General features: G+C 41.5%; 1 protein-coding gene across 1 annotated transcript; it reads right to left on the bottom strand.

Moving 5' to 3' along the window:
- Positions 1-7897: 7897 nt before the first annotated feature.
- On the bottom strand, positions 7898-12593 carry LOC124407565 (putative fatty acyl-CoA reductase CG5065). Its single transcript, XM_046883821.1, has 10 exons — positions 12545-12593; positions 12261-12400; positions 12070-12192; positions 11876-12001; positions 11582-11742; positions 11402-11511; positions 11015-11213; positions 10576-10818; positions 9055-9330; positions 7898-8011 (listed from the first exon to the last, which is right to left on the bottom strand). Exons 1-10 carry the CDS (start codon positions 12591-12593, stop codon positions 7933-7935), a joined length of 1506 nt encoding a protein of 501 aa, XP_046739777.1. The 3' UTR covers positions 7898-7932.
- Positions 12594-13041: the final 448 nt, after the last annotated feature.

The raw sequence follows: 13041 nt of genomic DNA, 5'->3' as shown, positions 1-13041 counted from the left end.
TTCCCTCTGCCATTGGCAATTCCTCCTTCTCCTACTCTCTTTGTGTTAAATTCTCTCTCTTTGTAAAGCTCGTCGAGCCCAGACTCGAAACCATTCGCAATATTCCCGGCGGCCCTTGTGCATGCATAGACTGCAACGATGACGGGGAAAACATGCCCTCATCTAGCCAATATACGCTTCATCGGCGTCTGCCGATCTACTCGATAACGCGGATGAATTCCTGCGGGAAGTTAGACAGCGGCAACCGAACAAGGGCAGAGGTAAAGGCTGACGACGCGACGAGCAGTTGTAATTTTTTCTCATCTACGAATTTCCGCTGATATTCTTCATTTGTGGTCCTTCAAGCTCACCCAACGAACTCTTCGCTAAGCTGCTTAACGTCCTGAAGTCGCCCTTCGGCACCCTTGGATATATAGTATATATATATAATATATGTATACCCGGGACGCCCTCAGCACCGAATTAGTAGGCTTGTGATATTTAATACAGGATCAGCTGATAACGAGAAAGATTATCAACGGATTTGGAGCGCTGGTTTTGTCCGAGTCGTGCAGAATCGGCACCCAGATTTGGATGTGGCTGACAATGAGTCGGGCTGCAACGAATTCACTTCACGGATGCTTACTCAAATTGTTAGTGAAAGGAATCAGTTGTTCAACTAGCGGAACTTCGAAACTGTGAAATGTGAAGTTTATTGATCAGAACAAAGTTCCTTGGTTTTGTATGTTCAACAACTGCTTCGCAATTTTTTCAAGCTTTTCACGTGCGGTCTGTTTTATAACTTTCCAATATTCCTGCTTATCGTGTCGTTTAATTAATCGACAGTTAATATCAATATTACAATGTCATCTTTCATTTGTCAATATTTAATATAACACGTTAGTCGATCCTCATAAATAAAATTTGGAAATTTTAAATAAAAAGAGGAAGAAACCGTAAGCGTATATTTACGATTATCCAATAGCGGGAATCCTGTTATTTATTTCGGATAATTGGCAGCTCATTGTGAATCATGTCGGTTGAGCTTTTTGCGGAGCACCGAGTGCTCGAGGGGCGTGAAGCCCCTAGTTGAGTATGAAATAATACCCCCTAGAGATTTGTTTGTCTCTTCATTTCACTCGGTCTCATTTTCTACCTTCACACCGAATTTAAATTAGGAATAATGAGCCTGCGTTGATATTTTCCTTCCAAAATTGCGATAACGTGGAAAACCGCCTGGAAGCGAATGAACTGAATTTTTATTTCGGTCAAGGACTCGAGGTCCTTTATGGCCAGTGCCATAACATAGAGTGCAGTAAAAACCATATGATGCAGTAATGGCGTGTAGGAGACGAGACCCCTTATAAAGCTTTAATTACAAGTTATCTAACTTAAAAATACTCGAAATTAAATCAAGACCAACAAGACTAAGAGGGAAAGAGAGAAAGAGAAAGATGCGACAAATTGAGCCATTATTTTCGGGAAATAGCGTTTTGCCGTAAGCTGTTTATTATACTTTCAAGAGGGCGAATGATTTGTCGTGAGCATTGATAGACAGGATAGGTCAGGAACTGGCGGTAAACCCAATCGCAACATAGATACAATCAGCCTTGATAGAGAGAAGGGGTAAGGTAGATGGTTTCCGGTCGGGGGACGCTGGGAGGGTAAATTGTATTAGATACAATACTCTAAACGCGTTGCTAATCAACCGGGGGTCAATTAATCTTAGCGATAATTAATTTCTGCAACCAGTTTCTCCGGGGTTACAAGCTGGTTTCAGTTTGGTTAGTGATTGCCTTACTGGCTGGCATTCCCTGCGTTATCCGTCACCGACAGTCAGGCGTACCTATTTATAGTAATTATTCTGATGGTTGATAATTGCGCCTAAATTATAATTTATATTTTATTATTAGTGAACGAGCTGTGTTAGCTCTGCTCGTATCGTAATCATACGGACTGCATTCACGGAGCGAATGGCCCTCGTTTGGCCACCATATTCATTATCGATTCTCGGTTCTCAATTTCCATTTGATACCCGTATATATGCAATGATCGCAACGGCGGATGCAGTATGTTCAGATTTGTATATCTGCGTAATTAAAATCATTGGCAAGTTCGTTTGGTAAACCGGATAATGAGGACGACTCTGCAGACTGGGCGCAAAGTTAATGAAAGTTTGTTCGGTTTCACCGGAAACGAAAGGAGACGTTTGCTTGAATAAAAATCCGAGCCTTATCAAACATTATATTGTAGTACATGAATATTATAAGTCAAAGGTTTGACGTAATCGGAATTATTAAATAAACAGAAAATGCTGTCAATGCTCGTGATGTGTGTCAAAGGATAAGAACTCCTGGAAACTGAAGATGAAGAGAAGCGAAGACGCAGGTAAGACGGAGAGAAAAAGATCACTCGAGTGGAACTTGGGAAGAACGTAGGGTATTCAAAAAGGTACACACGTCCAGTCTGAGTATCAGGTTCCTTTGGGTTCTAGTTGCTCGGCGTTCACAAAGGAATTTAAATCCGCGAATTTAGAACAAAACGGCGTCTCGACGTGCCAGTCAACGGTCCCTTTGAACTCGTTCATAATACAAAAGAAATTCTCGTATTTCATCGCGTCAAAGAGGGAACGGAGAAAAATATGCCTGAAAAAATATGAGGGGACGAGATAAATACATTTCTGTGCTAATAATCTTTTGGAGAAACCAATTCATGGCTAATGTATTCAGACATGGGTGAATAAATTCACGGAATAGGGATTCTTGTGCTTATGTTTCTTAATCGGAAGCCCAAGTCTTCAAGAGAAGCTTGGATGTGTTAGAAAAAAATTATGCTTAATCGTTCTTCGTCATCTGAAGCCTGGATCTGGAAAGAATTTTGAACCGCGTTGATCGATGAATTTTGGTTCAAAAGATGTTTTCCAAAAGAAAAAAAAAACAAAAAAAAACGGAGAAATCTTGTGGTATTTTTCCCGGATCAGGCCACTTTATGAAATTATGATCGCGATTTTCCAGTACCTGGAATCCCAATCTTTTGCAAAAGATTCTGTTAAAAAATATTCATGTTAACTTGATTTTTTACTTTAAATGTATCAGACTTTACTCTGCATTTACTTTTAATTTACTTTTCCTCTGTTTAGTTTTAATTATATTTTACCGCTGCTGCAGTTTTGAGTAGAATCCGCACCTTTATTCTCTCCATGAGAAAATCGATCCCACGAAATAAAGTTAAGGATCTACAACTTTCCGACTTACGTCAAGATCCAATTTCACATTTTTCATCCGAGTCTCGTAGCTGCACATCCAGGTTCGGGGCTCGTCATCCGTTTGGAGAATCCCTCAGGTCTGCGGCAATTTGGTTGGCTGTAGTCCAGCCTCCACGTCAAGCGTCCAAAGATGCACTCTCAGCTGACAATGAGCAGTGATTCAGGCGGTCCATGGTTCGCCGAATCTCCAACCGCGTGCCTTTGGCCCTGCTGCAACTGCCGAAGGCCCAACGTGGCATTCCGTGATCTACGCGATGCCATAACGGTACTAATAATCCAGCTAACACGGGGTGCCGAGTTCCTATCGGCTGACCCCGAGGGTTGAATGCTGGCTGCATCCTGCGGATGGGGACATGTGGGTGTCTTTAACCCCCCGCATCCCCCCTCCTAATGGGACGTCGTCGCGACACTATCGGAATCTAAAACGCGCCCAGAATTTCGGCCTGGCTTTGCGTCTTGCGCGTTTAAGGTCCACGTTCTCCGGGATTGCTGCACGTACGTGCGTCAGAATTTATGCATTGCTGCTCTCTACTCAAGATCGTTCGGGACTTGAGGACTTTTGTAGGCTATTTTGAACGCTTCGATTTACTCTATGAGACTGGGGAAAATGTGTGTTTTCCCAAAGAAGGAGGAATCAACAAACTTGTCATCTGCATGTAAGGATCGACTTTTGGAGGTTCGTGAGGATCACCAGGTATTAACACTTGGAGGACAAATGGTTCTCGGGTTTATGAAACATTAACGAATGATGATACCTTTTGTTTAAAATAAAAATTCTTCAAACTGCTGGACCGATTGAATCTAAAATGCAATCAATTTCAACTAGTCGTAAGAGGAGTAAGTATTGAATGAAGAATGGTAAAAAAAATATGACACAGCAAGAAAAAATTGTTGAAAACATTCTACGGATGTTGTATGATTTCACGTTATATATACCTACTTTATAACCAGCAAAAACGTGATCAGTATATTAATGTAGAAATAGGTAATTCCAAATTTCCAACATTCTGGAAATGTGCGGTCGGGCTCGAATTTTTGTTAGTACGTGGTTAGAGGGGTCTAGCCGAGGGTGATTCTGGGTGATAATTCGGCAAGGGATTGCGGCCGTGAGATAAAATTCTTGCAGCGCCTTTTCACGTCGACTGCAGGTTATCTCCCGATGCCCGGCAAGAGGGCAGGTTATTGCCAACCCATTACGTGAAGGTTTCCCAGCACCACAGCAAAGTGGTAAAAAGGGCCGAGCGGTAGAACTGAACGGGTGTAACCGGTAGCAAACGTGTTTTCGTTGAGACACTGTGGAGGCCTGTTATGCCTGCGGACAGGAGGTGATTTCTTATTGCCATCCGGGCGTGATACACGGGATGATTCTGTTGGTTCTCTCGTTCAAGCGGCCATTTTTTAGCCTGAAATTCGACTTCAGCCTACTCGACTGCCCAAGTGAAGTAGACTTCTATTATACACGAAGGTTATTCACATTCAAGTTCAAAAAACAGAATGGCCAAATTATGAATGAAATTAAAACGAACGGCTTTAAAGCTTGAGACTGGCCATGAGCCAGCCTAAAGTTTACAGAGATTCGAAAAGAATTCGAATTTTGAACTACACATTCGGATTCGTGATTAACGATTTTGAAGCGTTCGGATACCGTATTACATCTAAATATGACGACTTTTTTTTTTTATTTTGAACCACTATAATGGATCCGCCATTACAAATTTTGGAAGTCTGACCTTGGATTCGTTATCGCTTAGCCAAAGAACTTCTGCCTACTAATTTCTATCGGATCGGAATTTTAAAAATTTTTTGTTTACCAAATTGAATCGCTGTTTTAGATTTAGCAATCTAACTTCAGATTCGCACTCAGCCACCCAACAAACCGACGGGTATCAATTTTCATGAAAATCCAAATGTTTTTAGTTTTTTTTTTCAGCTTATTAAATATGTCAATCTTGAATTTTGGGAATCTAATATTCGCGAATAGCGACCCAAAAAACCTCAGGGTGCCAATTTTCATTCACATCCAGTCACCCATTCTCAAGATGTCATTAGTTTTATTTCATTTTTCGGAATTTTGTTAATTAAATAATTGAAAAAGTTCCGAACCAATCGAAGCCAAAATATAATCAGTTATAAGTTTTGAAAAGCCAGGTCGATACAGACCAAAACATTGAGTTCCTGTAACTCGTTCTCGCGATATCGCCAGACGAAAAAGTTGATCACATTTTCATGTAATATGGTATCCAAAGGCTTCAAAATCGTAAATCACGATCTGAATATGTAGTTCAAAATTCGAATTGGATCTTATTCTTTTTCTCTCTATAAACTTGGAACTTGCAGTGTGAGAAGGGGAAGTTCAAGGACTGGCTCATGGTCAGTCCAAAGCCACTTGTTCTCTGAAAACAAAGAAACGATAAGTTAAAAATACTGCAGAGTCATTAAATTTCACCTGTAACATGAAGTTGGACGAACACTTCCGGAAGTCAGATGAAGTTTTTGCTGCATGAAACCGAATGAGCCATTACCTAAGTAGCAATCTTGGCGAATTTTGTCGCGGCTGATAATATACTAAAGCTATGCCTACAAGTGCTTCCGTCCTTCACGACGGCCAGAGATTGCAGTCGAGGACATTATTCTACAACAGCGTATTATGATATTGATGTTTTGCGAAGCTCATGCCTGCAGTACGCCTGCACCATATTCTTTTATTATCGGTGTTCCAAGTCACGCTCTGCACGCGAACGGTAAGTAGATTGGACGTAAATTTTTTCCGACGTTTTGCGGTCGGGGCCTTTGGGTCTTTAACCCTTCAGTCGTCAGCCGTGAAGCAGCATGATTTCGATCCGTTTATTCTTATACTTTGTTACGTTTCGAGAGGGGATGAAAATCTGTGTGATAGGAACAGCGAACGACTAATTTCCAAGAGTTGGGATTCAAAGCGATAAAACGGAACATGTGGTTCGTAATATTATCGATCTTGCTTAAGCCAACTTTGATTAAAGATTCAGATCGGCATTTTACAAGATCACCGATTGCAGCGTCGTATTTTGCCCTGTGTATCTGTATATCTGCACGGGAGTGAGTAAATCGTTTGGAATCCATAACATGAGTAAGTTGCAATCGTTATCGATAGGCAATAACGAAGTGAAAAAGTGTACGAGCCAACCAAACCAAAACAGAGAATAGCCGTGAGCCCATTGCGACTGGCCAAAGCCAGACACATTGCAGTTTGAACTTTGCCTCGTAGAAACGATACGCTAATATGATATAACGCAATCGATATGCTCACACGATTGGAAAACCAGCAGAGCATGGATGGTGTGAATAGTCCCCTTTGTCCCGACAGTCTGCTGCCATATTGCATGCACCTATCGGCCTAGGTATCGGCTGTGTGTATTACGAAAGCGAGCCATTCGTGTGCCGCAGAGCTTCTGGCAAAAGTGCTGTATATACAAATGTATATAATATACAGATTTACGATCCTAATCTAATATAAGGAGAAATTGCACGGCCATATGCTTTACCGATTATCACAGGCCGCGTCCACGGTCCATTTGGTTGTGCAGGGGACTGTTAGGCGTGCTCCGTAACGTCGAATGGGGTACTTCTGGCTGTAGATGCGGAGTCGTGGCACCTCGTGTTACTTTGCCGTTTCTTTTTCTTTCTTTTTTTCAAATTTTTAGCATTTAAAATGCTTCTACAATGGGGCAGTTCCGGCGGCGATGTCACGCGGAAAGGATCGCGTTGTGTGATTGGTCGAGGGCTTGTCCCACCGGTCAGTCAACGATTTTGATCCAATGCGCTAGCGTATGCTGGCTTGTCAACGCTAGAACGACTTTGAATGAGATAAATCCGAGTGTTGGTTCATTCTGTCGTTGGTATTCCTGCTGAATGCAGTGAAGAAAGATTGGATTTTGCGTTTGATAACAATCGAAAACATGGAATCTATCGAGTCGGTGAATCGATCCGTGTCGTTGGCAGGGTGAAATTATCGACATAACTGCATGGGATGAATAAACAATTAATTTTTTTGAATCGTTGATTTCGCTGTGTTTCATCGGTATAACTATACATGCATTCTTCTTTATTGATAAAAGATAAAAACATTTTGGGTTTTGTTTATATGTTAAATGTTCGATTTGTGTTTATTTCGATTCTGTTACCAGTATAAAATATGTATATATATATATGTCTGTATCCTGGTTACTAATAAATGTAATGTAATATTGTATAATGTTTATTCTATACCCTTGAACTATATTTTCAATCCCCCCAATTATTTACAAGCTGTGTACCATCTGTGGATTTCTCCAGTTCTTATCCTTATCGTGTAAGTGTCGAAGGTCGCGGTAAGTGATTACTGTAGGATGTTCGCATCAAATTTATTCTCGGCTACTTAGATTCTGCAGGTCTTGCAAACTTCATAATCGGTGGTTACTGTTTGTATGTACACCATGAAGAACATTGAATTTATTACCAATCAGCAGAATCACGGCTTATTTTTTTGTTTCTCATTACAAGTCTGTTATCTCGAGCGTCGTTGCTTAGCAAGTGATGATGAGTCCACACGGATCAACAGCACGTAACCTCCACCATTGCGTAATATTGGCAATTTCTTCCATATTTTCTGCGCAGCATTTGAGTACTCGGTGATTGTCTTGTAGGTTTTTGAACAAAGCGGAAGGCTTGTGTTACAAAAGTATTTTCCATACCATCCATATAGCGAAGGAATATAATACGAGACGAACCATCGAGTGGATGATGTACAAGCTGAAATACATGGGAAATGAAAATTACATTATCAGAAATGTTTTAACTTCCGTTGAAAAGGCCTGTAATTAACGATGATTCGTTGGTCGCGATTAATATATTATCAAAGTGGTGATTCAGTACAAATTTTTTCGAACACCTGCATGGAAAGTTCGACTTTGCGCCCGATTCCCCTACGCTTGAAAAACCGTTGGGTGATGTTGAAAATTGTTAAGTATTGCTTGTTGCGATACAGTTTTAGGAGCTGAACTAGCGCCACTGGACGTGACGAGCGTGACTGTCATCGCGTCCGCTGTGTTCCAGCTACGCATCTTCGTTCAGGTTAGACTACTACTGTTTCTATTATCTTGATTCGAACTTCCCATTACAGGTATCACGAAAAATAGTATACCTTACACGTGCGCGTACGTGGCACTCACACTCGAGTTTTTGTTTCGACGTAGAAAATAGACCGCGTGTTCCCTACCTGACAAGCAATGCACGGAATATGTCACAGAATTACTGGATAGACTCGGCAGTCCGTGCTGATGCCCTAATTAAAAAGAGAAACCAACAGCGGGGTCCGACCTCTCTGTTGCACGGTCGAAGGGGTGGGGAGCACCAGGCAAGCGGGGTGGTGTACTTGCATAGTACGAGCTGGGTGCTTCCCCGGCCAAGTGACCGATTAGAGTGAGAGGTCGGACTCCCGCTGTTGCTTTCTCTTTCTCGTTCAGGCTTCAGTTCGGCAAAAGGACCGCGCAGTCTATCTTCATAAGTCTATGGAATGTGTTCGCAGCTCTGCAAGCGAGATGGAGCATTGTTAGTGCGAATCGCTGTCTTTTCCAAGACCGCCATTGGCTGAATATCACATCGAAATAGCTGAAACAAGGACACGAATAGGCCCGTATTGCTATCTGACTCTTTCTAATCGGCGAACATGTTTTTGGCCAGCTCTCGCAGTCCATTCTCTACGTCGATGTGTTTTTCACTCTTGAAACACCCGCTACACTCGTGCGAGAATCACGTGCTTTGCACACTTGTACCGCAACTCAGTATTTACTCACTAAATGTATCGTCGTTTCGCCTTGGCTTCAGTTCCAGGAGGGTCCTTTATTAAGTACTTTTTGGAACCTTCAATCAAACGTGCACCATGTTTCTCCCAGTCGACTTCTTGCATGTTGAAAGGAAATTCCTTCTTGTCCGTAGGCCCCATTCGTTGCCACAGGTTCTGAACTCGATGACTTTTGAAGTCCCATTGCCCCGTGCCGAAATATTCGAAGGCGATCCACGCCTTCCATATTATTGTCGCAACCTTTAGTAACCTGAAATGATGGTAAATCATTGATGCCACAAGTGCGACTCGAACCGAATAAATCGAAACTATATACGCTTCTGAAGTTCTTTGGCGCGCAGCTTTTGCGCCATCTCGTCTTTTATTTTTCTCAAATTCTGGGCAAGCAAAACTCGTAAACATATGGGTTGGACGTGTAACAAGCTGCTTTACTCTTCAATTATAAGTGAACAAAGACGCACAATGTCAGTGAAAATAGAGAGCGGCTTTCAAAAAGTGCAATTAGATATTTTTAGAAGTAAAAGTATTTCTATACGTACCAAATTATGTACAATATTTTTATGTCTCGAATGTACATGAAGAGACTATTGCGAACAGTTCTCGGTGTATTTGAGGCACGGCATTAGGAAAAACATTAGGCTGAAATAGCTCAAAAAATAATACTAATTATTATTATGTTGTTATTGCGGTAAGTTTAGAACCTCACTTCATAAATGACCTGAATATTTATTGTTTATCACCAAATTTTCTACTTTTTTAACAAACTAAGGTTCTAAACTTACGACGAACACGTCTCAATGTGCCAACGGGGATTTTGATCATATTTTTTTTTTGGGTAGTCGGAGGTCCCAATAAGAAAACCCTAAGATCGTTTGCCTGTGAATTCAGATTTTCAAGAAATATGCATATTTGAATTTTTTTTTCTCAATTTTTCTTTCCATTTCTACTAGTTCTGATTTGTGTAATCAAAATATTTTTCGCTTGCGGAGTGATGCAAATTATTTTACAATAAAAGCAGGCGAACGGTCTTAGGGTTTTCTTTTTGGGACCTCCGACTACCCAAGAAAAATATATGATCAAAATCCCCGTTGGCACATTGAGACGTGTTCCTTGTTAGCTCAATAACATCGTCATAACGATTGATGTTACTATTTGAGCCATTTTGGCCTGGTGTTTCACCAATTACCGTATCAAAAATACAGCGAGAATTATTAACATCAATCTCTTCAAGAGGCATGGAAACTTGTACATAATGTTGTACCCTTAGAAATATTCTTTCCTCTACAAACATCTAATTGCACTTCTTCGAAGTCACTCATTAATTTTTTCACTGAAATTGCATGTAATGATTTAATTATAATTGAAGAGTGAAGGTGCTTCCTACATGTCTATCCCATATGTTTAAGACTTTTGCTTGTCCAGAATTTAAAAAGATAACACGAGATGGCGCAAAGGCTGTACCCTGGAAATACTCGACCATAGTATACAGATATCAGTGGGATTTTAAGCTTACCGGGGCTGTTTTCCTAACACTCGTGCAACCCCGTCAATTATGAGCGCTGGCAAAATATTCAGAAGAAATTGTAACACTTGGCAAACAAATCTTGATTTTGTGTATAAAAGGAAGGGATAGTAAATCGCTTGAACCGATGGCTTTTCACGTCCGGAACGTTCGTAATTTTTTCGAAACTGCCTCCAAGTTATTGGTTTCTCATTTCCGCTGACATAATTGTAGACAGAAATATCCTCATGGTGTCTGAAAGCAAACCGGTCGAATCTACACTACCAGATATTTACTGACCCAAAAATTGCTCAATAACTTTTGCAGGTTGTGATACTTTTATTCTTATGTATTTCCATTGTAGAAAGTGTGCGTTCCATAACGCATATACATTTATATTTTGATTTTCTTCACATAATGGGCAGTATGAATCGGGATTCAGAGACATTACCTTTCTTTAGTGACAGCTGTTTCCCAAGCGCAAGAAATTAAAGCGTTGTAGACATAATCCACCGGAACTATATCGATTCTCACATCATCGTCAATCAAAGCGACGCGATTTAAGCCGAGAGAAACTGCACATAGCATCGCTGGAAGCCCATTAAAACCGGAAATCCAGCCTGGCGTTGGCTCGTTGTATGAATTCATTACTACGGATAATTATTGCTGTCTTTCAATGTGCAATGGTTATGAGAACAACAATCAGAAAATAAAAATTCAGCCTTCAATTTGATCCGAGTCACAATCCGTTTGTCAATTCATGCAATAGTCTACTGGAATTCTAGGGACAACGTTCACTTCAGTCAAGGTAAGAACAATCATAGAATAAGAATATCACCGATCGATGGTCTGCAAACTGCGAACGGCAATTCTCGAGCAAATTCGGCGACGACACCTTCGCCGATAGCCTTGGTGAAAGTGTAAGTGTTCGGCCATCCCTTCAAGACTCTGCAATTAATCACTTCGATTACTATCCTCAGCCGTGCACTCGCCGCCACAAGTTAGTTCGAAAACCTACGATTTCGTAACAGATTCAATCTCGTCTTCCGACATATCACTGTTCCTCAGATTTTCGCAGAGATCGTTCGCCTCCCTGTAGCTCAATGGCGGAGCGTACAACTTTTCGTCGATGCTACCGAGGACGCAGTTGCTGAAAGCAGTCGACACGCGAACCCCGACCTGAAACAGAAAAGCGTTAAGGTGACGGCGAGTGAGGTGTTTGGCAGGTCGAAGGAAGGGAGACGTCGTGGTAATCGACAGCCGGTTCCTCCAGTTGGCCCCACTGTAAGATGTTGAAGAAATCCTCTCTTACCGCCAGGTTCTTGCATGCTTTGGCGATGTCCAGCATGTGTTTAACGCCGTTGACGTTCAGGGAAATGGCTTTGTCCAGTCTTTCGGTAAAATGCACTGTGGCCGCCACGTGGAAGATCACGGAAACCTGAAAGAGTTTGCTGCTTTTCACGGGCCGACAAGTGGATATGAAGAGTCAATGTGCATCCTGCAAACCTCGTTGACAATGCGCTCGCGATCCTCTGCTGATAATCCCAGTCCTTCGGAGGCTACGTCACCGGCAACTAGATGAATCTTTTCAGAAAAGTTCGGAAAGCTGGTCCGCAAAACGTCAAACACCTGTAGCGAAAGATATATGCGCGGTTTATGGCCAGCTCACACACTAGAAGAACTTCCTCAAATCTCACCGGTTCGAGGAGCAGAGAATCGATTCGCTCTTGTGCAGTTTTTCCTTTTTTTTCACGAACCAGAAGGTAGACGGTTTCGATTTCTTCACAGCTTCGGAGCAACTTCTCCACTAGTCCTTTACCCAAGAAGCCGGTTCCACCTGAAGGGAACGATCAATAATTTTACGCGTTTTCCTCACAATCGAACGTGGGGCAGAATTTTTTTGAATAATAGCGGTCGAGTAATGTAGAAAAATTGTAATATCCCGAAAATAAGTTTTTTTTTCTTATTTGGAAATACTGACCGGTGATGAAAACGTTTCGCCCAGCGTAAAACTGTCGTATTTCCGACATATTGGCTCGATTGCGGGTGGAGAGCCTCTGTGCCTTATCGCCCAATTCGCGTTACTTATGGATGAGATACCACGCGTACGAATGTAAATCAATCGAATCATTTTACCCACGTCATGTGCATTATACGAACAAATGCAAATAATAATAAACTAAAGAAACTGTTTTTGTGAAAAAGATACAACTTATTTCTAAGGTTAACATTGTGGGAACAAGGTGAATCATGATACGACACTTTTGCAGGTCAAGCAGATGTTACGCTCCGACGTATCACCTCGGCGTACTTTTGTCTTCTCAAAATTGAAATGTAACCAAATGATATGCCGTTTTAGTTCACTTTACTTCCTTGCGTATTCTTTGAATGTTAGATAGCGTAATAATTGGCGCTGAATCTCATATGCAGAGAATCGATTCGCTCTTGTACCAGAAGGTAGGCGATTCTGATTTCTTC

The sequence above is a fragment of the Diprion similis genome, chromosome 6 (assembly GCF_021155765.1).
Source record: "Diprion similis isolate iyDipSimi1 chromosome 6, iyDipSimi1.1, whole genome shotgun sequence".
Taxonomy (NCBI): Eukaryota; Metazoa; Arthropoda; class Insecta; order Hymenoptera; family Diprionidae; genus Diprion; species Diprion similis.
Note: the sequence above shows the minus strand (reverse complement) of the source record. Positions and strands in the feature narration are given on the sequence as shown.

Coding starts and splice junctions, on each gene's coding strand:
- LOC124407565 (XM_046883821.1), bottom strand. CDS start 12,593: ATGTCGGAAATACGACAGTTTTACGCTGGGCGAAACGTTTTCATCACC. Junction 12,193..12,260: donor ATTCTCTGCTCCTCGAACCG/GTGAGATTTGAG, acceptor CTTTCGCTACAG/GTGTTTGACGTTTTGCGGAC. Junction 9,331..10,575: donor GTGTTAGGAAAACAGCCCCG/GTAAGCTTAAAA, acceptor TGTGGCATCAAT/GATTTACCATCATTTCAGGT.